This window comes from Dipodomys merriami, unplaced genomic scaffold (genome assembly GCF_024711535.1).
Source record: "Dipodomys merriami isolate MVZ:Mamm:240054 unplaced genomic scaffold, mDipMer1.0.p SCAF_314, whole genome shotgun sequence".
In the NCBI taxonomy this organism is placed as follows: domain Eukaryota; kingdom Metazoa; phylum Chordata; class Mammalia; order Rodentia; family Heteromyidae; genus Dipodomys; species Dipodomys merriami.
The window spans coordinates 960,558-987,678 of NW_027204649.1; the positions used below are offsets into that span (position 1 = coordinate 960,558).

Consider the following 27,121-nt stretch of genomic DNA (forward strand, 5'->3'; position numbering starts at 1 on the left):
CCCCCTGCGCGCACAGCCCGGCCCGCGGAGCCCCGCCCCCTGCGCGCACAGCCCGGCCCGCGGAGCCCCGCCCCCTGTGCGTGCAGTCAGACCCGCGGAGCCCCGCCCCCTGCGCGCACAGCCCGGCCCGCGGAGCCCCGCCCCCTGCGCGCACAGCCCGGCCCGCGGAGCCCCGCCCCCTGTGCGCGGAACCCGGCCCGCGGAGCCCCGCCCCCTGCGCGCACAGCCCGGCCCGCGGAGCCCCGCCCCCTGTGCGCGGAACCCGGCCCGCGGAGCCCCGCCCCCTGCGCGCACAGCCCGGCCCGCGGAGCCCCGGCCCCAGCGCGCGGAACCCGGCCCGCGGAGCCCCGCCCCCTGCGCGCACAGCCCGGCCCGCGGAGCCCCGCCCCCTGCGCGCGGAACCCGGCCCGCGGAGCCCCGCCCCCTGTGCGCGGAACCCGGCCCGCGGAGCCCCGCCCCCTGTGCGCGGAACCCGGCCCGCGGAGCCCCGCCCCCTGTGCGCGGAACCCGGCCCGCGGAGCCCCGCCCCCTGCGCGCACAGCCCGGCCCGCGGAGCCCCGCCCCCTGCGCGCGGAACCCGGCCCGCGGAGCCCCGCCCCCTGTGCGCGGAACCCGGCCCGCGGAGCCCCGCCCCCTGTGCGCGGAACCCGGCCCGCGGAGCCCCGCCCCCTGTGCGCGGAACCCGGCCCGCGGAGCCCCGCCCCCTGTGCGCGGAACCCGGCCCGCGGAGCCCCGCCCCCTGCGCGCACAGCCCGGCCCGCGGAGCCCCGCCCCCTGTGCGCGGAACCCGGCCCGCGGAGCCCCGCCCCCTGTGCGCGGAACCCGGCCCGCGGAGCCCCGGCCCCAGCGCGCGCAGTCAGACCCGCGGAGCCCCGCCCCTGCCCGGAGCCCCGACTCCGGAGCCCCGCCCGCGGAGTCCCTAGGCTCCGCCCCGGCGCCCCTTGGCCTTCGGCTTCCGGGTTCCCTCTCAGCCCGGCAAGTTCTCCTCGTGGCCACGCGCGCTTCCCTGCTCCGCGCGTGAGTCCGCGATGATGTCAGCGCGCCGGCAACGTCTGAGGGTGGGGTCAGCGCGCTGCACGCTGGGAGAACATGGCCGCTTCCTGCGTCCAGCCCGGACCGGCGCTCGCCTGACCGCGGACACCGCCCGAGCCCGCCGCCCTCCGCCCTCCGGCGGCAGCCTCCGACCTCGTCCGCCTCCCGCTCGGCCCGCCGTCATGGACAGGAGCTCCAGCTGCGAGAGTCTGGGCGCTCAGCCCGCCGCCGCGCGGCCGCCCAGCGCGGACTCCCTGTCCAGGTAACGGGGCGCCGGGCCGCGGTTCCCGTGGTGCCAGCTCACCTGTTCCGGCGTCCCCACCCCTCCGACCTCCGACCCCCCGCGCCCCCGGCCCCCCGACCCCGCGCCCCCGACCCCCCGCGCCCCCCGACCCCCCCCCGCCCCCCCGCCCCCGACCCCGCGCCCCCCGCCCCCCCGCGCCCCCCGACCCCGCGCCCCCGACCCCCCGCCCCCGACCCCGCGCCCCCCGGCCCCCCGCGCCCCCCGACCCCCCGCGCCCCCGACCCCCCGCCCCCCGCGGCCCCCGCGCCCCCCGACCCCCCGCGCCCCCCGACCCCCCGCGACCCGACCCCCCCCCGCCCCCGGCCCGCGGCCCCCGCGCCCCCGACCCCCGCGCCCCCGACCCCCGCGCCCCCGACCCCGCGCCCCCCGGCCTCCCGCGCCCCCGCCCCCCCGCGCGCCCGGCCCCCCGCGGCCCCCGGCCCCCCGCGGCCCCCGGCCCCCCGCGCCCCCGACCCCCCGCGCCCCCCGACCCCCCGCGACCCGACCCCCCGCGCCCCCGACCCCCCGCGCCCCCCCGTCCCCCGCGCCCCCCGACCCCCCGCGCCCCCCCGTCCCCCGCGCCCCCGACCCCCCGCGCCCCCCCGTCCCCCGCGCCCCCGACCTCCCCCCCCCGACCCCCCGCCCCGCGCCCCCCGCCCTTCTCTCAGGTGTAACCTCTTAGGCGGGGCACAGGTCCCAGGTGTTTGCTTTTTCCTCACCGGGCAGCCCACAGTCCAGGGGCCCCTCGGCCGCGCTCACCCGGCCCGGCCTGGCCTGTCAGCCGGGCTTCCCCGCGGGTCCGAGAGGGGCGGTACTCCCGTACTGGAACTCCCGAACTAACTGCCTATTGTGAAGGCAGTGAGTGGTCTGCTGCATCGGGGCCGTGTCCATTAGAAGGGTTATTAGACAGCAAATGGCTGCGTGATTTCACACAATTTCCTTTTTTTTTTCCACTTCAGAAGTTGCTTCGACTTCTCATTTATTTGGGGCTGTGCTAAGTCTTAGTGGTACTGTCGGTGTTTCCTGTTGGTGTTCATCGAGGAACCTCATTCAAGTAGATTCTTCCCCTACATACACAGATACTTGTCCACTTTTTTTTTCAGAGTCCTAATCAGGCCACCTAATTGTTGGTTTAATTGTGTTCTCTACTAGGCTATTAACTACTTGAGAGTAAGGACTACTCATATCTTTAGCACTTAACATAGATCCTGCTTGTCATAAGTGTCCAATAATAGTTGTTTTTCTTTTTTTTTTTGGTCGGTCCTGGGGCTTGAACTCTGGGCCTGGGCGCTGTCCCTCAGCTCTTCAGCTCAAGGTCAGCGCTCTACCACTTGAGCCACAGCACCACTTCCGGTTTTCTAGTGGTTTATTGGAGATAAGAGTCTCATTGTTTTTCCTGCCCCGGCTGGCTTTGAACTGTGATCCTCAGATCTCAGCCTCCTGATTAGCTAGGATTACAGGCATGAGCCACCAGCGCTCGGCTAGTTTTACTTTGTAAAAGTAAGTTTTTCAGGAGAAATTGTGTGTGTGTGTGTGTGTGTGTGTGTGTTTGCTTATGTACATTGTACATGTTTCAAACATTTAAACTAGGAAATTTAGACATTGAAGGTTCATACCATCAACTGTAAAAATCATTTAGGAAACAAGTTGTACAATTATAATTTTTAAAGTTACAAATGGTAACTATAGTTCAGAATAGAATATAGAGAAAGTCTCTGAAGCAATCTGTTCTCTCATTCAAGGGAGACAAGTTAGGAGCACAGGAGGCAGTGGGCTAGAAGGGATTACTGAGGTCTGGAGCTCCAGGGCTAGGCAGTTTTGGCTTGTACATTTAATTTTCCTAGTTTGCAGTTTTCTCATCCTTATACAGGGCCTGTGGTCATCTCTTGTCTTAAAAAAAAAAAATGTGCTGCTGTAGCAAGCACAAGTTTTTCTCATTTAGGCTGACTAGTCAACACAGGTGATTCTAATGCGCAATAACATTCTAATGCTATCCTGTGTCCATGGAGACGCCAACTTTAACCTTCCTTAGGCTAGGACAAGCAAAATCCTGACATTTGGAGTATCTCAGCCTTTTTACAGTACTGTCATCCTTACCTTTTATTTTTATGGTTTTTGTACAGAGGCTCAATTAGGTTATTGTCCTGTGGATGTGTTATCTTTTGCCAAATGATAGTTAATACTAATGTTCAGTGTGTCACAAAAAGACATTTTGCATAATGGACATAAATGCTGAGTTTAACTCTAATAAGAGAAATTATGCAAAATAATATAAATACCTTCTGTGAGAATATGGAATCTTTAGCTTTCTTCAGATTAGCAAAAAAAAATCAGATTTATGACAAGTTGATAATATGCTGTTCTCTAGTTTCTTCAGGTACTTCTATTATGACATGAACTCAGTTGATATGTTTAAATATGTTAGTTGATAATGTCTAAGGCCTTCTAAGAATATAAATCTGAAAAAAGAAAACGGCAATGCAAGTAGTTGGCAGTGATGAGTAAAATGATAGACTACTGATAGGCTGCTGGCAGTTCAGCTGCCTCATGAGACATGGGTTGTCTTGTGTGCTCATCAGTTCAGAATTCTGTTGCTTCTAACTTTTCCTTTGATGTTATCACAAGACTGATGCCTTTGTCCTCATAGTTATGTCATCTCACATCCTTAAAAAAATGGTATTCTTTGGAGTTTTGATTCTCTCTCCATTCTAGCAAATTGGTTAACTCCTGAACGCCTTGCTGTTTCTACCCTTCACAGGTAGGGGTGGAAGGGGGGGACATGAAAACTGTTTGGCTTCAGCAAATGATTTTATTCTTGTTACTGCTCTGATTCTTGTTGCAAGTAGGACTATATGCAATATAGTTATTGCATAACTGGAGTTATTAATGTAGTTATTGCATAATGGGAGTTATTCTAAACCTAGACTTCATAACTGTAAGAAGCTAAACACCAAGATTTGGTACTCTATTGGCAATATTTTGTCATCTTAGTCTACTTTCTAATTCTTCATGTGTGTAGTATGACAGAGTACATTGTCTAGTTACTTTGTATATTTTTACTATGCATAACCTATTAGATATCTAGGGCCAGATATATTATTTGTAAACACTGTAGTATTCACCTAGTCTTACTCTTCCTGTTCAAGGGATAAAAAATTTCATTGAATTTGTCCTGAAGAGTTACAACCTCACATTCAAACACAAGTTAGTTTTATCTGAATCCTCTTGCATTATGAGTGGGTTTTACTCCTTGTGTTGTATCTCTGTGCCTAGTCCTGTCTATGTTGAATTTGTCCTCGAGAGTTACAACCTCACCTTCAAGGGTGTTAATTTTAGCTGAATCCTCTAGCATTATGAGTGGATTTTACTCCTTGCATTGTATCTCTGTGCCTAGTCCTGTCTATGTTGAGCTAATGTGCTCTTCACTCTTGCTATTACTTACTCTGACTTCTTTTTCTCTTTTATCCCTTGCCAATCATTTTACTTTTTGTTTCTATTTGTCATCTAGGCTCTTGTTACTCTGGGCTCTGTTTATCCTACATTATTTTAATTTTATCAGCTGGTTCCTAGTTGATAATTTTATTAGTATTTTTGAGCCTCCTGTATTTACTTGTAAGTTTCAGTTAAAAAAGAAAAAAAAAATCCCATGAAGTACCTTTCCTTAAGGTAGTTCTCAACAAATAGCAACTTTTTGTTTTGAGGCAGAATTTGCTCATGTAGTCCAGGCTGGCCTTGAACTCCTGAGTACTATTACAGGAGTGTACCATAGCCCCCGACCTAACTAATTGTAGTTTGAAGTTGCATGTTTGTTAATATAACCATTTGAAAAATAGCAAATCTTGAGGAGTTTATTTCTACCAACTTTGATTACTTATAGATGCCTGAAGAGGGAGAAGTTCCCATCTTTGCTTTCAGCTCCAAGGTCACTTAAAAGTGCTGTGTTCCCGGAAATCTGCTCTGGGGTATTCCACTATTGGTGATGGAATTGTGTAGGGTTTTAAATTATTGACCATTTGCCTCTTGCCTCTTGCCCAGAATTAATGTGGAGAACTCTGGCTATAGGACACTGTGAAGCTATCAGATTGCATCATTATTCGTAGCTTTCCTCAGACAATATCCATTATTTTGGATTTCACTATTCTTAGGACTCTTAAGTAACTTTTGGTTCTCTTTAGACCCAGTATTGTGGGGCTGGGGGTTTAGCCCAGCGGAAGGGCGCCCACCCGGCATGCGCAAGCCCTGGGAAAAAAAAAAAAAAGACCCAGTATTGTGAACTAATCAGGAAATCATGTCTAAGTTATTCGGAAAGGACATTTAAAGACATACTACTCAAATGTAGATAAGGTAATACTGAAGCTGAGATGGGCACCCTATGCTGTTCCTTACTGCGTATGCTATTGTCCATAGCTTTCTGTTATGCCATCAGTAGTCCTCCCTGTGGTCCTCAGACCAGTGCCCACACTATCCCTTGAGAATGTGTTACAATGTAAATTCTTGGTCCCGGCTTCAGACTTGATGCAATTAAAAACCCTGGGTCAGAAGAGCTGCCGCTTTAGCATGCCCTTCACATGGTCTTGATGCATGCTGAGGTTTGAGACCTGCTGCCTTGCATCTTTTGCTAGTTGCTAGTCATAGCTCCATCGACATTAAACAGACTAAATGAGGGTTTATGTTAGAAATACTATCAGTCTGTTATCTAAGATAGGCATTTTTGTAGACAAGTCGACTGAACTAGTAGAAGGTAAATATAATCTCTTTTCAACTTATTATATCTGGTTTTTAAAGGAAAAAAATTGAGCTTTTTCATTTTCAACCATATGTAACACAAATCAAAAATGTAAGTTTTGGGCCTTTTCTTAAAAGTAGATACATTAGTGCTAACAGGCATTTTAGAGTATGATAGTGGAGAAATTCCAGAAGGCTATCACTGAACTAATAGAACCTGGATTGTACCAGTGGGAAGGAAATAGATGGTTACAAATGTTCTGAAAGCAGTAAGTTTATTTTGGAAAAGTACCAAATGAATGCGATTGTTTTCAAAACCATCAGGGCCAAGATTACATGTGATTTGGGATTTTGACTTGTAAAAATTTTCCAGGTTTTAGTGTGGAATATTTTCCATTTTTAGGGAAGTAGCTTTGAATATGTAAAATACATCTTTCTGGCTTAAAAGTGAGTATAATTTTAATAACTCTTAAAAGAGATGATAGTTACAGATAGGGAATTACTGGGCTCTTCCACAGGAAGTCAGGTTAAACATGGAACTTTTAAAAGAAAGATTAGATTGATACAAAGTTACTAAACAATGGGAGTATGGAAGAGGTCCTCTTAGTGAAAATAGTAACTTCAGCTCCCTTTCCCATGACCTTACTGCAAATAGTGAATTGTGCTTTTCTCTCCTAGTGAGGGTCTGTGTATGTGTCAGTGCTATCTTATAAGATGTCTTGTGCTTATCTCCTTCTTAATCTAGATTAAGTAATGGCAAATACTACCTTAAAAAATGAGCTTTATGCTTTACTATATATAAACCTCAAAAAATCCAAAATATGGATATTTGGGAAAGCATTCCTTCTTTATCAGTTAGGTTTCATTTCGGGTATGTCTGTGTATGATTCTGGGGTTGATCTCGGGGCCTTGCACCTCCTAAGGTAGGTGAGCTCTTGACTCCTGAGCTGCACTCCATTTCCCAAGGTAGGGTTTTAGATTTAGCAGAGTGTAGCAGAAAATAGAGACTAGCCAAGGTCTACAAAAAGATGTTTTTCCCTCCAAAACCCCAGACATAGTTGTACAGAGTTGAGGTGCGTCTGAGTGTGAAAGGTCTAGAGTCTGATTTCTGAGCTACCTCATGAACCCACGTTGCTGTTGGAGCAATTGTGTTTTTAAGAAGAAGGGTCTAATCTCTCTCCTTACAGAGTGCATTTTTTGGTAGTCATGGATTATATATCCAGTTGGCTATGACCATGGCTAGTTCCTAGGGAGTCAAGATTTCTTAGTTCTTCCTTGTGCTAAGCTAAAATTTAGAGCTTGATGTCCCTGAGGAGTAGGAAGTGGGTAGTGGAGACAATTGGCTACTTCTCCCATAGCATACAAAGGAATCGTTCAAAAGCCAGAGACACTCTACATTTGAACTTTAACTGTTACACAGCCTCAGAAACACTTCTTCAGAGACACGTGGATTGATCAGTGTAGGGATCATAGTAGAAAATGTGTCTCCAGGTGGAGGTGATGCACTGTAGCAAACCAAAAATGAAATCTGCCTCGGACACTTTGAACTCTTCAGTTAAACAATTAAAAAAGAAAATAGTAGCTCTGGGGCTTGAACTCAGCATAGGGCCCTACCCTAGCTCTTTCAAAACTTAAAACTTAACTTTTCCAAAACCTAGTGCTCTGTCACTTGAGCCACATCTCTTAATGTACTTACTTTTTGTACATTACTTTTTTGGGCCTGATTTTTACAATCCTAAATCTAGGTTCACAAAAATTAAAGTGATACATTTGATACACTGCTAGTTCATTATGTGACAAAATCAAAGAAAGATCAACTGTGTGTGCTATTTCATTTGCAGAGCTCAGGGAATTGTGTGATTAAGTAGTGGTGGTAAGGAGGTTTATGGTCTACTTTGTTTATTCCTGTCCAGGTTGGTGTCCATGTCTAAACCACATATATCCATGTGTTTATCTCCTACAATATCACTCTAGTTTTGGCTGAGATATTTTGCCGCGGACCAGCTCTGTCGGGACAACGGAGGACACCTAGTGGAGGAACTGGAATAGGTGGGGAGATGGCAAACAGACAACTTGCACACCAGAGGAGTGGATGCTGAGTGCGATTTAACAAGCTTTTATAGCAAAAGTCTGCATGAGAAAGGGCGAAAGGTTACACAGTCTTGCTGCAGGGCTTCGTTCTTGGGGGGTCACCAGCTGGTCGCCTGATCTTGTTTTTTGGATGACTAGCTATGACGATAGGCACTTGTTTTCGGCTTTACCTCTATTTTTAAGAAATACAATGGGTTTTGATGTTTACCACCAATTAACCATTAACCAGAGCATATGGGCAAGGTGCTGAACAGAAAGGCATGAACTCTAGTACTTCATAGTTACTTTTGTTTAGTTTTGTACTTTATACGTTTTAAATCTTTTCTAAGCAATTGTGCTTAGAGGGTTCCCAATTTGTGGCCAAAAATCATGATATTCAGTATACTTAGTTAAATCTAGCCACATATCAAATTTAAGCTCATAGTGTCTTTTCTGTAACCCTTTCACATAATCGTTTACTTTTTTCTATAGAGGCCTTAACTGTCCCATAAGATCTTTCTTGTTCCTTCTTTAATAGTAAGCACCAAGGAGGCCTAGATCTAGCAAGTCTCTTAGTAAATGAAAGAGAGTAACAGGAAGTTCTTTCTCCTAAGTAGTTTTCCCAGCAATTGCCATCCTTATCATACACACCTGTAAAAGGCTATGGATTTAGGGGAAGTCTCTGGGGTCCTCTAGATAATGGAGGAGCCCACCATTTTCCTCTGATAAGCCATTGTCATCTTTTATCTACCAACCTTTTAGGAATCTTATTTAGCTTTTGGTCTAAATATCCCTCTACATCTTTCTTATCTACAGGATATCTATGTGAATCTATTGTATATGTTTTTAGGATTAAAGGAAAGTCCCCAGTAGCCATACACTCTTTCTGCTCTAGCCACGCCTACAGCTTCTTGTAAATCTCTTACAAACAATTCCTTCTGCTGAAGTGACATCATGAAACCCCCAAGACTTTTATATTTACTTATGACTTGTATAATAGCCTCCATAAGAGGGGCTTTCAGGGTAGCACTTAACTCTGGTGAGTTAGTCATATTCTCAGGACACTCATCAGATGTTGGAGTTGTCAACACTCTTAAGAAAGAGCCTTGAATAAGGGAACGTTGAGCATGAGTAAATACAATGAGCAGCAGGAACAGTAAAAGATTAATAGGCACTCCTATACAGTGAAGAAAAGAAAAGCAGGAACAGAAACACATCTTTCCCAGGGGCCTGCCAGCCTTTCCGGGAGGTAGGCCTCTTTGAAGCCCCATTCTCTGAGGTAGACTTCAGTGAAGTCCCATTCTCAGAGATAGGTCTCTGTGAAGCCCCATTCTCAGGTCTGAAAGCAGGTTTCCCATGCTAAGCAGACTCCACCAGAGTAGGCGTGGCAATATTTTTCTTGTTCCATTGCTAAGTGTATTGTCTCCATACGAAAAATAGAGTTGTTTGAGGTCATGTTAGTTTGTGAATACTTTTGCCATTATTTTGTTTATTTTTATGTCTGACTTAAACATTTAGTGAAAATCAAGAGAAGTTGGTGTTATATGCATTCTCTTTCTTTCTTTCTTTCTTTCTTTCTTTCTTTCTTTCTTTCTTTCTTTCTTTCTTTCTTTCTTTCTCTTTCTTTCTTTTTTTGGTCGGTCATGGGGCCTGAACTCTGGGCCTGGGCACTGTTCCTCAGCGCCACTTCTGGCTTTTTCAGCTTATGTGGTGCTGAGGCATCGAACCCAGGGCCTCATGCATTCAAGGCAAGCACTCTACCACCGAGCCACCTTCCCAGCCCTTGTATGCATTCTTGTGTTATTCAATTAAAATGTTTTTCTTTGGTGCTTGCTTGTGCTTAACCTTAGAGCCTGAGCACTGTCTCTGAGCTCTCTTGCTCAAGGCTAGCACTCTACCACTTTAGCCACAGCTCCAGTTTTGGCGTGTGCATATGCACACACACGTCTGGGTGTGGTGGGGGAGGTGTAATGGAGAAAGAAGGAGAGGGAGAGGGGACTTTTCTGACCAGGGTGGCTTTGAATCATGATTCTCAGTTATCAACCTCCTAAGTAGCTAAGATTACAGGCACAAGCCACATGTGTCTTGCTTAATTAACAGTATTTTAAGCATGTAATTTCTGTGTGTGTGGTAACTAGGATTGAACCTAGGGTCTCTCAGAAGTTAGACAAGTCTTCTACTTCCTTTTGTGTTTGGTTTTCTGAGATAGACTGTCTGCTAACTCTACCCCTACTTGCCCTCAACCTTCCCATTTCCTGCTTCTTCCCAAACAGTCGGGATTACAAGTATGCACTACCCTGCCCAACTGGGGTATATAATTTCAAATGTCAGAAAGTTAGTCATTTAAGATGTAAGTATAGTAGATAATATCTTCCAGTCAGTATGACATTTAATCAAGAGGCTGAGAGCATGTTATAGGCATAACTAACAAATATATCTATCATTCATAAGCAGACTTTATCTGATAGCAGCAAATGAGCAGTTATTGCAATAGAGTTTTGTCAGGAGTTTGTGCATTATTAGAAAACAAAAAAGGATAGCTCATAGTGAACTGCCAATTATAATACTTTTCTTGATCTTAGCCAAGATGTCAGCAAAACAAAAAACAAAATTTTGCTATTAGGAAATATTCTTCCATTAAACAAAGGTAGTAACTATAAGTAAAAATAAGAACACCTGAGATAAAGCTTGCTTTCTAAGTGATAGATAATAATTAATGACAAGTATGAGTAATGAATAAAATGTAAATGTAATAAAATATAATAGCACTTAACATTTAATGTATGCTTACTGTGTGCTGGACAAAATATCTTCATATATTGTCTCATGTGATCTTCACAACTGCATAAGGTAGTAGGAGTGATTTTTCCATTGTATAGATAAAGCTGAAGATCAGAATGAACCATAGTCTGTGGGACTTCATGGTCTGTGTTCTATAAAGATTTTACCAGGCTCGAAGGGTACCGCTGTGGTGAAAGCAGGGAGACAAGGTCCCTGGTGGTGGCAAGAACCCTCTCTTAACAGGGTGCCATTTTGTTGGGGGAGATGAAAGTATGTACTGCTTTTGCATGTTGAATCTTCCTATGTTTGGAGAGAGTTTTCTCTAGCTTTGAATGTTGTTTTTTTTTTTTTTTTTCAGCTAGAAAGTAGAATGTTTTTTCTTCACCTGATTAAAAAAAAGAGCAATGTTACATTTTGATGATCCAAGTTATAAAGTAACTCAAAGCTTGCACCATCTCTTCTGCCCCCATATAGTTATTGAGTTCATTAAATATCTGAATTCCCCTAAGTTCCTTTGTGTTTGTTTACAGTTAATGTGTTAAGAGCCATGACATTTGAAGATCATCTGAAGTGAAGATAAAACATCTCAAAAATTATAATGTAAGTGAATGGGAAAATGCAAAAAAGTGGATAGAAATTAATATTGTCAACAGTATCTCTGGAAACCATATATAATCAATCCCAAATGGGTGCTTCAGCTGGGCACCAGTTGCTAACGCCTGGAATCCTAGCTACTCAGGAAGCTGAGATCTCAGGATTGTGGTTCAAAGCCAGTGCTAGGAGGAAAATGTGAGACTCTTACATCCAATTAACCACCACAAAGCTGAAGTGGAGTGGTAGCTCAAGCGGTGCAGCATTAGCCTTGAGCAAAAACGCTCAGGGACAGCATCCCGGCCCTGAGTTCAAGCCCCAGGACTGGGATCCCCCCAAAATAAGTAACTTCAGACTTTTATTCTCCATTCAAATCCCAGTCCTGAAAATGCTATGTTCTCTTACACCTGAGGAAAACAATCACTAAGCTTTAGTCATTCACTACTTTTCCTTGGAACCTCTTTTGGTGTCCATGTTTTATTTTTTTTCCTTTTCTTCTTTTGCACTTGACATTGAACATGAAGACGGCAACAAAGGTTTTAGAAGTAGAGATGTAGTAGACCACTACTAATCTTGAGTTTTGAAGCTCAAGGACAGCAGCAGCACCCAGGCCCAGAGTTCAAGCTCTAGAAACAGAAACACACACACACACACACACACACACACACACACACACACACTCTCTCTCTCTCTCTCTCTCTCTCTCTCTCTCTCTCTCTTGTGGATGTAAACTGTTGCGTGATGTACTGCATCACTATGTTCTTCTAGGTTGTGAGTCCATAGTTCTGAGCCTGCTTTTTCTTTATGATTCTGGATGAGTCACTTGTGTTTTCTGAGCCTTTGTTTTCTTACTAGAAAATGGGGGAAATGGTAATCTGCCGCCCTGCATTTGTGAGAGACTGGAAATGATGATGGATAATGACAGAATAGCCAGTGTGCTGTACAGGGTGTACATGTTCTAGACATTGTTGGAGTATTGTAGTTGCATTAATTTAGCATTAATATAGCAGTTTTTCCAGGCATAGGAAGTGTCATCCCACTGCACAGATAAGGCAGCCAAGGCACAGAGAGGTTAATAACCTCAAGGTTGTACAAGGCACCACCACCAGAATTCAGCTCTGGACTGTCTAGCTTCAGAATTGGTAGTTTATATGGAAAATGATGTGAGAGCACTCTGACATTTTGTGGATGGTTACAGTGCAAAGCATCATTGATTTGTGCAGAGAAGTTATATCTCGTTGCATTGAAAGAGTAGTGCTATATGTAACATAGCAATAATTTTTCTTGTCTTGGGAAACTAATGGTTATATGATTGATTGAAATAATTTAGATTTGCATAGTGGAATGAGAATAATACTTAAGAGCTCATTTTTTCAAGACGTAAATTCCCTTGTGTTTTCTATATTTTCCCAGATTGAAGTGAGTATTAGCTGGCTAAATGAATTAATTACCTACTCATTTTAGAGTTTCTACCCTTATACTGGGACAAAATACTGTTTCTGACTACTGTCCTTTGAGCTCTTAATAATTTGGTCAATTTTCAGTTTATTCCAGTGTTTCTCATAGTTAACCAATATATAAAGAAATTTTACTTCTAAGCTACTTGTGAACTCATAGAAGTTTTAGTTTAAGTCTTAAAGCTTAAAATTGTTCTCTGAGTTTGAATCTTGAGTTTTGAATGGATTCTGAAAAGCTGTTTGTTTTCTCATTTCCTGAAATTCATTTCAGTAAATATTACATGATCGGGGCACTGGGGCACTGTGTCTTGGTGTACCTTCCTTAAAGAGTAAAGAGCATCCTCCTTTGGTCCCACTACGAATCTGAGAAGCTCTTTACAGAGTGCTATGGTTTTGGGAAATTGGTGCTAGACTTGTTCCTCTTGCTCCTTTAATCCCTCACTATATTTGACTAGAATAATTTGGTTTTTACCAGCTTTATTTAAATTGCAGATAAAAATCTTTGGAGAAACAATATTTTGAAGAAAATACTTTTATAATCTATTCCTGTACAAACTGTCCAGACTTATTCCTGGTGTTATCAAATAATATACCCTGATTTTTAGTTGAGAAAACATAATTGATGTGACAAATTTAACTATCCTGGTCATGTGTACCTAATAACTTGGGTTTTTCCAGAACAACTGTTAGCAAGCAGCAGTTCAAAGATTTAGATTTTATTTCTCTAAAGAATATAGAGTGTAGCCTCTCATTTATATCAGTCAGATGCTGTGACAATCGGATTCTTTCTACTCTCATGTCCTATTGATGGGTTAAATTAAAAAATGAAACTTTCTGACACAGCATTTTTTTAAAAAGATGCAGATTAGTTTTAGTGAAGTTTTTTTTATTTTAGAGATTTTGCAAATATTCTGACAATGACTCTTGTGTTCCCAATGCATTATACACATACAGGCCTTTCATTTTTTTAAATCAAAATTTCAACAAAATGACTGATAGCTCAAGCTTCTGACACTGTAGTCCATTGTGTAAATACTGAGCAAAATTTGCATTCCTAGAAAAGCTTGTTTACAGTTAGAATACAGAAGGCATTCTTTAATGCATCAGGCAAACTCGTGTAACCTTTAGGACATTGGTTACCAAAAAATGCTTTTAAAAAGTACCCTTTCTTTTCATGGTGTACCAAAAAATGGAATCAGTGATGAAAGTAGTGGTTTAAATGAGACAAGTGCTTCAGAGCTTGTTTCTTTGTGCACTGCATAGATGGGAGTGTAAAGAACTGTGCCCAGGCCTGCTCTAGACCCATTGTTTTCTAGGGTAACAAAAAGATTGGTGACTTCTAACTTCCCAGGATAGCTTGACGTTGAAATGTTTAACTGCATTTCTAATTGACAAAAACACTTTTTCAAAAAATACTTTGATGAGATACATGACTTTTCTTTGAATTTTAGTGTTCAGTGAAGAGAAGAGAAAGATAAACATGTTTATCTTGTGTTATGTGGATTTTGTTTTCTATTCATATTGTCAAGTATCTCCAAGTGAGGGTTGACTGATACTGACACAGTAATGATAAATTTGGTTAGTCTCTACAAGCCAGTGTGGACAGTGGAAATTCTGGTGGTGGAGTTGGCTGACTTAGGCTTGAATACATTGAGTGAACTAAGAAGTGCCCTGGTATGTTTATACCTAACTTTTAGGGACAAATGCTTTGTTTCCCTTAGAATTTACAAATGGACTTTCTTGTAAAATGAAGAATGACATGGGAATATTTGTGGATACTATCTAGTGATAGTATCTGGAGATGGGTTTCTCTCTTTGTAGAAATAACAGGGATTTTTTTCATAGTACTTGTATAAAAATTCATTTCTTTAGATGTACTCTGTGTGTATAGTTGAATGTATGGTTACCTGCACGCACATGCCCACGTGCACCTGTCCTGGGGCTTGAACTCAGGGCCTGGACATTGTCCCTGAAATTTTTTTGCTCAAAGTTAGCATTCTACCACTTGAGCCACACCTCCACTTTTGGCTTTTTGGCAGTTAATTGAAGATAAGAATCTTGTAGACTTTCCTGCCTGGGCTGGCTTCAAACTGTGATCCTCAGATCTCAGTCTCCTGAGTAGTTATCATTACAGGCCATTGGCTCCAGGCATAGATGTGCTTTTTAAAATGTGCATGGTTTTATCCCAATTCTCAGCAACAATGCAGCTGGAAAAAAAATTAAAAAAATAAAAGTGTACTTTCTTATGAGTTATTTCCAGTGACTAATATCTATAATTCAGTTAATCTAAGAGGTGCATTTTGGAATAGATGCTTGGCATCGGGACTTGGGTGGAGAATTGCTCTGAAGATAGTGGCATGGGAAAAGAGCATTGTGTCATAACAATGGCAGACCAGTAAATGTGTGGGAGTGACTAAGAGTCAGATGATGGGATTTCTGTTTTGTTCTCATGGTGGAAAGAAAAGTGTGTCACTCTGGTGAGATAATGGCTGGACTTTGGGAGAGCAGAGGATGACCCGTGCTGTGCTGTACTGTGAGTCTTCTTTTACTAGAAACCTAAATTCTGTTTGTGAATAGGTATGTCTATGCTTGTATTCATTTGGCTATTTTCTGGACCCAGAAATTAGTATTTAAATATAAATGATTTCATTCTTTTTACTTATGTACTGGGAAAAAACGTAACAGAATTATGGCTCAGAGGGGTGAATCTTAGAATAATTTCCATTTGTGAAGGTCATGAGACTGCATATTTGTAATCATGCAATCTTACTCCTTTTGAGAGTTGATCATCTGAATTTAGTAAGTTAGCCTATAATTGCAGCTTTATTCTCAGATATTTTGAGCTTTGGGGAAAAGAAATCTGTAGATACATACATGTAAAGAGTAGTTGATATCAGCTGGGTGCCAGTGCTCACTCCTGTAATCCTAGCTACTCAGGAAGCTGAGATCTGAGGATCATGGTTCAAAGCCAGCCCAGGCAGGAAAGTCCGTGAGACTCTTATCTCCAATGAACCACTAAAAAACCAGAAGTGGTTCTGTGGCTTAAGTGGTAGAGCACTTGCTTTGAGCTGAAAAGCCAAGGGACAGAGCTCTCAGGCCCAGGGTTCAAGCCCCATAACTGACAAAAAAAAAAAGAGTAATTGATGTCATTAATAGAATAATGTCATTGACATCATTCTAGAATGCTGGTTATATTCTGACCATCATTATTGTTTTTTAAATTTTTTATCTTTATTATAAAGGTGATATAGTTATGTAAGTCAGGTAAAGTACACATTTCAGTGTTTTTGAGAAAGTATCTTCTCTATATTTCACTGCTTTCTAAGGTATATGTCTTGTTTACAAGTATTTTTGACATATTCAATGCTCTTGAGGGTAAAAGTTGTCTTGTTCATCTTAGAGATACTTTCTGTTGCCTCACCGTTTCTGTACGCACAAGTATGCAGAATTCTCTACTCCTTTGATCTTAATTATTTGCAGGCTATTTAGGGCCCAGAAACTTCGTTTGTTATGACTTTGATATTTGAGCCTAGTCGTTACGTGGGGTTACTTATTTACTTTTGTATTTCTGTTAAAAGGATATACAGGAACAGAAGGGAATTACAGTTATAATTTTATTTCATAACTTTGGTCAATGGTTTGGATAGAAATTCCAACACTAATTGGGAAGACGCACATTTTTATGGTGCAGCACTTATATGAGGGGCCTTGTACTGGGAAAGTTTATGCAGTGTAACTAAGAAAGTCATGGAGTCCAGTTCTCAGATGGAGCAATAGGAAACAAGCTTGCTAGAGTGAACTGTGAACTACAAGTACATGCATCAGTGGGGCAAGAGTGCTGGAAGACCGCCCTCGCTATAGAAAGCCTTGCTGGGGCGATACCTTTTGCTCTTCGTGGAGTCAGGCGTCGGGCAGTAGCTTCATTCTCCAAGGCTTAGCACCACCATTACTTCAGGATGCTGCCCATCTCCCCTTCCAGCCTCCAGCTCTTGTCCAGTGGTAGTAGCGGTACATAGTAGAATATACTGCCTGCCTCTTCTTCTCGTCGTCACTTCTTTTTCACAGACAACAGCATGGGTTATTTACACTTTGGGGCTATTGTAAATAATATTGACGCACATATTTAAATATGACTGATGTTTCGTAGGGGTCTGCTCGCATGTGTCTTGGGTATCCACGAGTGGAACTTCAAGGCAGTGCAGTGGCTGTGCGTTATCTATTGAACTATTGCTGAACTGTTTTACCATTTCACCTGATAGTATAGATGGATGGCATTTAATCAGAAGTTAGCTACAAAATAAGAAAAAAAAGCAAACATTCTCAATTGATCCGTTTTCTTTGCTTACATTAGAAATCTGGATAGTGCAATTTCTCATGACTTTTTATCATTTAGATTCTTGAATGCAAACCAAGTTACTACTTCCATTTTTTTATTCACTTCCCTTCTCTCCTAAGAAATAGCATCCTACTTATTTGTGGGAGGAAGTGATTTTCATGTTGTAATTTAGTCATTTTATAGATGTTTTTAATAAACAAGTTTATTTTTTTGGGGGGGGGGTCTGGTCGTGGGGCCTGAACTCTGGGCCTGGGCGCTGTCCCTCAGCTCTTCAGCTCTAGGCTAGCGCTCTACCATTTGAGCCACAGCGCCACTTCCGGGTTTTTTCTTTTTGCTTGTGTGGTGCTGAGGAATCAAACCCAGGGCCTCATGCTTGCAAGGCAAGCGCTCTACCACTGAGCCACCTTCCCAGCCCTGAACAAGTTTATTTTAAAGACTAAAACTCAGTTCTTACATATCAGAACCTCAAAGGGAAGTATTTCAAGAAAATCTAATAAAAATTTGACTTTTGGTATAAGGAATACTTTTAGTATGTTACAAGTGACTTTAAACTACACATATGTTTTAAAATATGTACTTAAGCCTTAATGCAAAATATCAGGTTTTTCAGTATTCTTTTTTTTTTTTTTTTTTTGTCGGTCATGGGACTTGAACTCTGGGCTTGGGCACTATCCCTGTGCTCTTCAGCTCAAGGTGAGTGCTCTACTGCTTGAGCCATAGCACCACTTCCAGTTTTCTGGTGGTTAATTGGAGATAAGAGTCTCACAGAGTTTTCTGCCTGGGCTGGCTTTGAACCGTAATCCTCCTCAGTAGCTAGGATTACAGGCATGAGCCACCAGTGCCCGGCTTCTCATTTTTCTTTAAATATTTGTAACTTTTACTAATCTAAAATGATACTATCACTCAATATGTGGCTAATATTGCTTCTTTAAAACTAAATTTAACAATCTAGAATAAAAAGCTCTGTAAGACTTTAAGAAGTAAAAGTAGCTGTAGAATGTCATGACTTGCTGTGATGGAAGTAGATATTCAGGTCAGACCTGTGTAAGTGTAGAATTCTATGTGGTACAAGTACAGGAGGGTACAGAAAGGCCTGTCATAATGTCGTCATCTTCTGTTCTTCTGTATGCCAGCTTCCATGAGTAAAGTTTCTAAAATTCTTTCCAACTAAAATTTACACAGGAAATTCAAGTAGGAATCACATCTAACTTTCTACATTAACCCAAGGTTCTGAATAGAGTTTTCTATCTCTTAAAAATCTTAATTGATGTATAGCCTAGCTCTTCTATCATATTGATCTATACTTGCTGAAGTGTTCTTTGTGCTTTGGTCCTTATATAATTTTTGTTTTTGTAATTCTTTTGTGTTTTGACCTAGCAGTTTCCTGTATTTCAAGACTCGGTTCTCACAAGGTTGTCCCAACATTTTCTGGCCAGAGTTGATAATGCTTTTCTTTTCTCCTGTCTCCCTTTGCACCCACTTCTGTCTTAGTCAGTGTATATTTATAGTCATTATATTCCACCAGGCATTTATTTCCCTCTCTGTTATAAGCTTGTAAACTTTTTGAACATCAGCACTATACGAAGTTTGTCTCCGTTGTCACTGTACCTAGCATAGTAGTTTTTCATGTTGGAATTCTTCATGAATGTTCTTTAGGTGATAGGTGGATAGATAAAATGAATTAGTTCAGAATATGTTCATGAGTACTGGTATAGTCTATTCAGAATGAACTTGGGTAGTAAGAATACTTAACATTTTAAGGATACAGTTTGTACAGCCAGTGTTGGTAGCAGCAAACACACTGGTAGCTCTTGCCTATAATTTCAGCTACCCAGAAGGCTGGGATCTAAGGATGGAGGCTTGATGCTAGCCCAGGCAGAAAAGTCCAAGAGATTTGCATCCAATTAGCTAGTAATAATGCTGACCGGAGGCATGGTTCAAGTTGTACAGCGACAGCTGTGAGCAAAAACACAGAGTGAGAGCAAGAAGCCAAGTTTAAGCCCCCACACCAGTACGCAAAATAACTAGACAGGGCTGGGAAGGTGGCTCAGTGGTAGAGTGCTTGCCTTGCATGCCTGAGGCCCTGGGTTGATTCCTCAGCACCACATAAGCAAAAAGAAAAAAGCCAGAAGTGGTGCTGTGGCTCAAGTGGTAGAGCGCTAGCCTTGAGCTGAAGAGCTGAGGGACAGCGCCCAGGCCCAGAGTTCAGGCCCCACGACCAGACCCCCAAAAAAAAACAAAACAAAAAATAATTTAATAAAATTCCATCTTATATGTATTTAGATAAGTATGAGTAAGCAAAGCAAGATTGTTGAACGTTGACAGCAGACATTTTAATGAACTAAAAAATTATAAATACAACATCTAAAATTTTTTTTAAACATCTGTACTTTTGTATTTTGTAGTGCCTCTACTTCTCACTCAGAGAATTCGGTGCATACAAAATCAGCTTCTATTGTATCTTCAGATTCCGTTTCAACTTCTGCAGACAACTTTTCTCCTGATTTGAGGGTATGTATACTGTTGGAAATTTCTGATGAAGTACCTGTTGTTGATATTGGTGATCAGCTGCCTGAATATAGCCTTCAACCATTTACCAATATTTCAGTCAAGCCAGCAAATTTGCAATGCTTATTTTATTCAGATATCCTCTATGTTATTTTTGTTAAATATTATATTTAGTGATTGTTTCCTTAGGTTTCTCTCTGCTGTGACAATTTCTCAGACACTTCTTGTTTCTGATGACTGTCTTGTCTTGAAAAGCATTGGTTGCATTGGCTGTCTGATATGTTACTTGTTACTAAACTTGAGCTTTGAATTTGGGAAATGCATTTTCAGCACACTGTCCACAATTCACACATCAGCAAGATGTGTTACTATTCGTGTTAACTCTGACCACTGGGTTGAGATGGTGGTAGTACCCCCTTGTTCCAGTGTCTTTTGTACTCTTGGGGAAAAAATTACCCCAAACAGCCCATCCTAAGAAGTCACCCTCTACTTCCATAGGGTGGAATGTCTTCATACATTTATAAGGAAGTATTCATGGGAGATTTGATTATCGACTCATGATATTTATGTTTAACTTTGTTACCATCTAAGACTACTTTCAGTGCTGTTTCCAACTCCAAAGCTGGGGATCTTTCAGTAAGATATGTCCTGTGATAGTGGTGTTAATCTGAGCACTTCTCTACTTTCTGGCACTACAAGATGCTGGTCATGTGTATTCTTGCCCAGACTTACTACCCATTTTCCCAGGAACTGTCTCCTCCCTCTCTTCTTCTCCTCCCCTCTCCTCTCCTCCTCTTCTTTATCTCCTCTTTTCTTGTTTCCTCTTTCCCTCCCTCTCTCGAACATAAAGCTAGTGTCATATAATGTCACATTAAAAAAAGGAAAGGACATAAGCAACCAATGATTCCTATGTGATAGATATTGGGCTGAAAGTATAGCTAGAGCATACAGCAGAGAGAACATTATAGAGCAGTCTACATCGTAAGTTAATACAATGGTGTTACACATTTCTACTTTCACTATTTAGGAGGCTGAGGCAGGAGAATTGCGAGTTCTAGGCCAGTCTGGACTGTATAGTGAATTTGAGGTCAGCTGAGACTGTCCAACACCTGACACCTGTTAGATGTCACCTGTTTGTTTGTGAGACCCTGTCACAAACAGGGCCATTGCTTTAAAAAAAATCTTTATTGGAAGATATTTACAAAAATAAGAACCAAGGAAAAATAAACTGATTAGAAAGACGTAAACATCACTGGCAGAGAATGCCTAGAAAGGGAGGCATTTAGAGAAGACAGGTCCACATCAAGAGCTGTGAGCACAGACAGCATTGCCACATTTGGCTGAGAGGTAAATTAAGGTTGAGGAATGACTTTGTCTTAAATGACTCTCGCTATGGGTGATTTCCTCTCTGGAACAAAGCCTGGATGCAGAAGGGTGAGGAATTGAAAGAGTTGGAGGAAGAAACTTACTGTGTGGCAGAGAAAAGAGTAGGGAGGGGGGAGGCGTTAGCATTGGACAGCTTGAGGTATTGTGTTCTTAGAAAATCCCTTAGAAAACCATATTTGCATTCTCATAATGCAGTGTGGTCTTCTTCACAAGACAAGTGAACAGCTACTGTTGATCAGGAGTCTTCTTTTTTCAAAAAAATTCATGACATTATTTACAGATTCTCTTAATTGTTAGGTCTACCCAAGAGCTCAACTTCACCCAAATTTAAATGCACTGCAGGCCTTTGGATTGGCTTAATGGAAGGGAGTGGGCTTCAGAGTTTAGTAGAACTCTAATTTAAACTCAGACTGGTATTTCAGCTTGGTGATCTTGAATGAATTATACTTTGCCTGTTTCTCCTGATCAATGAAATACGGACATAAAACTTCCTTTATTGTTAGGCTGTAGTAAGTTGGATGTTACACATATAAAGTTATAAAGTTGTATATGTGTGTGTGTGTGTAAGTGAGATTGTAAGGTGTTCTTACAATGAGGTATCTGCTAAATGCCTTTAGAAAAACAACTATAAGTTGTAAACTATAATTTTTGTAGTTTGGTTTAAGTAGTGTAATATAACTATCTACAAGCATGCATAATTAGTTGAAATTCAAATAAAGAAATAGCCTTTCAGTTTAAAAAGAAGCAAACTTGTTTTGCCTGCATCCCATCCAGGTCCTGAGGGAATCTAATAAATTAGCAGAAATGGAAGAACCACCTTTGCTTCCAGGAGAAACTATTAAAGATATGGGTATGTAATGGTATTTTTAAAAATTTCCTTCTTTCTGACTGTAGAAAAAATACATAAAGAAAATAAATTTACTTGGAGAGATACCTCTTCCCTTGACTCATAATGACCATAGTAGCCTAAGCATCAGTCTTGTATTTTCTATAGTGATTTCAACTTTAGAAGCATTTTGTATATATTACCACTTGAAAAAGAAGGAAAGGGAGCCCAAAAGCATGTCCCCTTGTGTGGGTTACAAGATAATAAGCAGATTTCTCTTGCATAGGTAATTGGCTCTGAAGGAATTGAGGAAGGTTTTTAGTTATACTGAATAAAGTTTTCCTAGCTTGCAAGGCAAGTCTCTACCTCTATATAGTGGTAGCTTTATTTAATTTTAAAAACTTTCATTTAATTGAAACATGCATTGGAAGCCATGATTTGAAAACTAGCTCATAGTTGAGTATTCTTGAGGGAACAGTTTTGAAGGTTAGAAATGATTGTTATAACGTCAGTCTCATTTTAAATTCTGTGTGAAGGCAGTGCTTCAAAGTGATGGAGAAGCAAATCCAGGGTATTATGAACACTGCCATTTTAAATAATACCTTGAACTAGTGGTTGCTAAGTTAACCTGCTTTATCTATGAAAAGCATTAATTAATACAACACTGTGAAATATGAAAAGCATTTAATACAACACTGTGTTGAACAGTTATTTGGTCAGGATTATAATATCCACTTGTTTTTGTCTGTTGTGGAGCTTGAACTCAAGGCCTGGGCAATGTCCCCGAGCTTTTATTGTTCAAGGCTAGCACTCTACCACTTTGAGCCACAGTGCTACTTCCAAATATCCACTTTATTTAAAATTGCTTTATATATATTTGATTTCACCTACAATATTTTCCTCAGTTATAACCAGATAAGTAATGTGTGGCATTACATTTGGGATATTGTATTTTTCGAGCTATGCTGACAAACTAGACTGTGGCTCAAAGATAAGATTAGTGCTATGGACAAGAAACAGTGATAACGATGAATGTACACTCTGCCATGACACACATAACAACCAAGGATAACTGTCATTAGTGGCATAACCACATCATTTCTAGTCCACAGGGATAGTATTGTCTTCTGTTTCTTTCTGTTCTGTCTCAGAAGAAGAGATAGGCCCTCTACCCCTTCACTCCTTCCCAGTTACTCTGTATTCCTTCTCAAATGAGTGGATAAGATTCTCAGGTTTTGGGAATCCTCAATGCTGTGTTCTCTTCAGTGTAGTTAAGCCTAACTATCAGAATAACATTATAAGATGAAGAATCTACACTGGGGCACAATGTAAACTGTGGATGTGTTATATCTTCTCAGCTAAAGATGTAACTTATATATGTCCCTTCACTGGTGCTACACGAGGAACACTGACTGTTACCAACTACAGACTGTATTTCAAAAGCATGGAGCGGGTAAGACTCATGGGGTCAGTTTTGTATCTGTGTGTGGTACTATAAATTGTAAACTATAATTTTTATAGTTTGGTTTAAGTAGTGTAATACAGCTATGTACAAGCATGCATAATTAGTTGAAATTCAAATAAAGAAATAGCCTTTCAGTTTAAAAAGAAGCAAACTTGTTTTGCCTGCATCCCATCCAGGTCCTGAGGGAATCTAATAAATTAGCAGAAATGGAAGAACAGTTTTGTTCACTTCTGGTCATTTGTAATGTTTTTTAACTTGTATATATGCAAGGGGAAGGAAAGATGACTACCACTGAGCTAGACCCCTAATCCTCTGGTTATAACTTCTATCTTATATAGTATCAGTTGCTCAATTTTGTGTTTGCCTTTTTCCTCCTAGGATCCTCCATTTGTTCTAGATGCTTCTCTTGGTGTAATTAGTAGAGTAGAAAAAATTGGTGGTGCCTCTAGTCGAGGTGAAAATTCTTATGGACTGGAAACGGTATGCAAGGTAAATTTTATAATATGTATACAATACAATTTTATTCCTTGTGAAAGGCTTTGTATCTGGAAACTGGTTTTCAAGATAGCAAATGAATTGCATAGTAGAATTGTCATTCTAGTAGAAGAAAAACTAAACTTCTCTGGTTCACTGTCAGTATCCTTCCTTTCTTAACTCTCTACCAGTGCCCAAAGTAAAAGAAAGCACATCCACAATCCTAAATTGTTTCTTTTGATAATCTTTTTTTGGCAGGGAGGAGGTGGGGGTGGGGAGGAGGGGGGTGGTTGACCATGGGACTTGAACTCTGGGCCTGGGCGCTGTCCCTGAGTCCTTCAGCTCAAGGTGAGCGCTTTACCACTTTGAGCCACAGTGCCACTTCCTTTTTTTTTCTGGTGGTTAAAGCCAGCCTGGGCTGGCTTTGAACTGTGATCCTCAGATCTCAGCCTCCTGAGGAGGTAGGATTACAGGCATGAGCCACTGGTGCCCGGCTCTTTCGATAATTTGAGAAGTTAATTTGAATTTGGTATAATGATTTAATCATTGTCTTCATGGTTTTTGTTACAGTCGTAGCTGTAAGCTTTGTGTCAATGAACCCTGTTGGTGTTGATATAGGGGGAGGGAGAGGAACGTGGTAGAGGGTGAGATTGGAACACAAGGTAAATAAATGTGTGGAGCTGTGGCAATGAAATTGCCCCTTTATAACTAGAACTAAGCTGAAAGAAAAGGGTTTTTACTAGGGCAAACAAGATCTCAGTTCTTAGCAAATTTTTTTTTTAAGGTATGATGAAATACCATTTTGGTTCTGGATCAGACTTTAGTACACTAGTATTATACACGCATTACAGTATAGTGATTTTACACAATGATAATAAAACTAGTTCAAATTCTACCTAGAATACAACATTTAAATAAAATGGATAGCCTTGAAATTATTCTTGATCTCATTTTTTTTTTCTAAGTGTTGTTAAGATATCAGTCCAAGCCGGGTGCTGGTGGCTCACGCCTGTAATCCTAGCTACTCAGGAGGCTGAGATCTGAGGATCGCGGTTCAAAGCCAGCCCGGGCAGGAGAGACCATGAGACTCCTATCTCCAATAAACCACCAGAAAACCGGAAGTGGCGCTGTAGCTCAAGTGGTAGAGCGCTCGCCTTGAGCTGAATAGCTGAGGGACAGTGCCCAGGCCCAGAGTTCAAGCCCCACGACCGACAAAAAAAAAAAAAAGATATCAGTCCACAAGGGGCTGGGACGGTGGCTCAGTGGTAGAGCGCTTGCCTTGCATGCATGAGGCCCTGGGTTCGATGCCTCAGCACCACATAAGCAGAAAAAAAAAAGAGTGGCACTGTTGCTCAAGTGGTAGAGCGCTAGCCTTGAGGTGAAGAGCTGAGGGACAGCGCCCAGGCCCAGAGTTCAGGCCCCGTGACCATACCCCCCCCCAAAAAAAAAAAAAAAACAAAGATATCAATCCACAGAACATGAACATCTCTTATTAGCTGAAGCATAGAAAATTGCTTATGGACAAATAATGAAAGAGCCTGTCTTTCTGTCTGACTATGGAGCCTGGAAGATATTAACCAAACTATTCAGAATTTTCATATTGGAGAAAAATAGATCATCTCAGGCAAAGTTTGAGTCTGTCAGTCTAGCAGCACGGGTTATGAGGAAGTCCAATAGAAATGTGTCCTAATAGGAATAATAAAGTAGGGAAATAATCAGTAGACACAATGAAAATGTCATTCCAAAGAAACAGGTTTTAATAGGCAAATCCTGACAAAATGGGCATTCACGGGAAAGAACATGCACTGGTAGTGTGTGTGAGTCATGGTACTAAGCTTCAGATGCAGTATCTCTAATCTCCAAATTTTTTCATCACTTGTTTCCTCTCTCACTGGCTGGCGTTGAGTCTGAAAGTATAGGTAAAATTTCTTCCCTCGAATCCTGCCTTGGTTTCTTTTTCTTTTCTCCTGCTTCCAGGAGCTGCCCTCTGTTTTTATATTGTTTTTCACAGATCTTAATGGTTTTTTGTTGTTGTTGTTGTTGTTGGTTGTGGGGCTTGAACTCAGGCCCTGCACGCTGTCCTTGAGCTCTTCTGCTTAAGGCTGGTGTTCTATCACTTAGAACATGGCACCACTTCCTGTTTTCTAGTGGTTTAATTGGAGCTGAGTCTCACGGACTTTCCTACCCGGGCTGGCTTTGAACCATGATCCTCAGATCTGAGCCTCCTGAGTAGCTAGCATTACAGGCGTGAGTTACCAGCACCCAACAGTCTTAATGTTTTATTCAGTAGTTCCAAGTAATCTTATTTATTCATTAAATAAAACAGTCAAATAATGATTAACCTGGTTTCTAAATCTTTTCTAGGATATTAGGAATTTACGATTTGCTCATAAACCTGAGGGGCGAACCAGAAGATCTATATTTGAGAATCTGATGAAATATGCGTTTCCTGTTTCTAACAGCCTGGTCAGTTCTCATCTTTGAGGATGTGTAAAATGATTAATTAGGTTATATAGGATCTATACATTTAATCAGCTGTAAATAGTAATTTAGGTTTAAGCTAACCTTTTGGGCCAGTTTGTTTAGATAGGAAAGATAGCTCATTTCAGAGTATCTCCAACTGAAACTTTTTGTAAGTATGTGAACTTTTAATCTAGAAGACTCCATGATTAAAAGCTATTAAGATTTAAAATCTCCTTTTGAGTTGGAATCTTAACTGTAAGACAGCAAGTTGGAGCAGTTGTTAGTGTGCCTCCACTCTTCCCCTTCTTATCCCAGCTACAGAGATAAAACATTGATCATACTCTAGTAAGGGAGGAAAATTTGAATGCCGCACTGCTCCTTTGACTCTTAACGGGTTTTGTTTTGTTTTCTTATAACATGGTTGAATCTATACCAGTAAGTCTATAAAAATGATATTTTTTAATTCAAATTATAAGCCAAAAACAATTCCATTTAATGTTTTAGAAAATGTAGAAACGTCAGAGCTTCCTCATCCCTGCTGGTAACTAGATGTTATACTATTAGGTACAGGAGAAGATCCTTGTTTAAAAATAAATTTCATTATTTAGAATTTAGACTTAAGCCTCATCATGTAGAATTTAGAATTAACCTACAAAGCTAACAAGGATATCAGAAGGAAATACGATGCCAACAGTTGGTAAATTTCTTGGGTTGATCTCTGTTT

At 42.1% G+C, this 27,121-nt stretch overlaps 1 protein-coding gene across 7 annotated transcripts in view; it reads left to right on the plus strand.

Moving 5' to 3' along the window:
- The first annotated feature begins 1,065 nt into the window (after window positions 1-1,065).
- LOC138841306 (phosphatidylinositol-3,5-bisphosphate 3-phosphatase MTMR2) overlaps window positions 1,066-27,121 on the plus strand; it is a 42,926-nt gene continuing 16,870 nt past the window's right edge. For 2 of the 7 annotated variants that reach the window (XM_070041978.1, XM_070041982.1), the window contains exons 1-7: window positions 1,208-1,294; window positions 11,422-11,491; window positions 19,681-19,786; window positions 21,944-22,019; window positions 23,354-23,448; window positions 23,839-23,949; window positions 26,299-26,400. In XM_070041978.1, the coding sequence (XP_069898079.1) occupies window positions 21,974-22,019; window positions 23,354-23,448; window positions 23,839-23,949; window positions 26,299-26,400 (354 nt within the window). In that variant the 5' untranslated portion in view covers window positions 1,208-1,294; window positions 11,422-11,491; window positions 19,681-19,786; window positions 21,944-21,973. Of the gene's footprint in view, window positions 1,295-11,421; window positions 11,492-15,234; window positions 15,473-19,680; window positions 19,787-21,943; window positions 22,020-23,353; window positions 23,449-23,838; window positions 23,950-26,298; window positions 26,401-27,121 lie in introns of those variants that run through there. The other 5 variants (XR_011376380.1, XM_070041980.1, XM_070041983.1 and 2 more) reach the window with 4 other exon arrangements.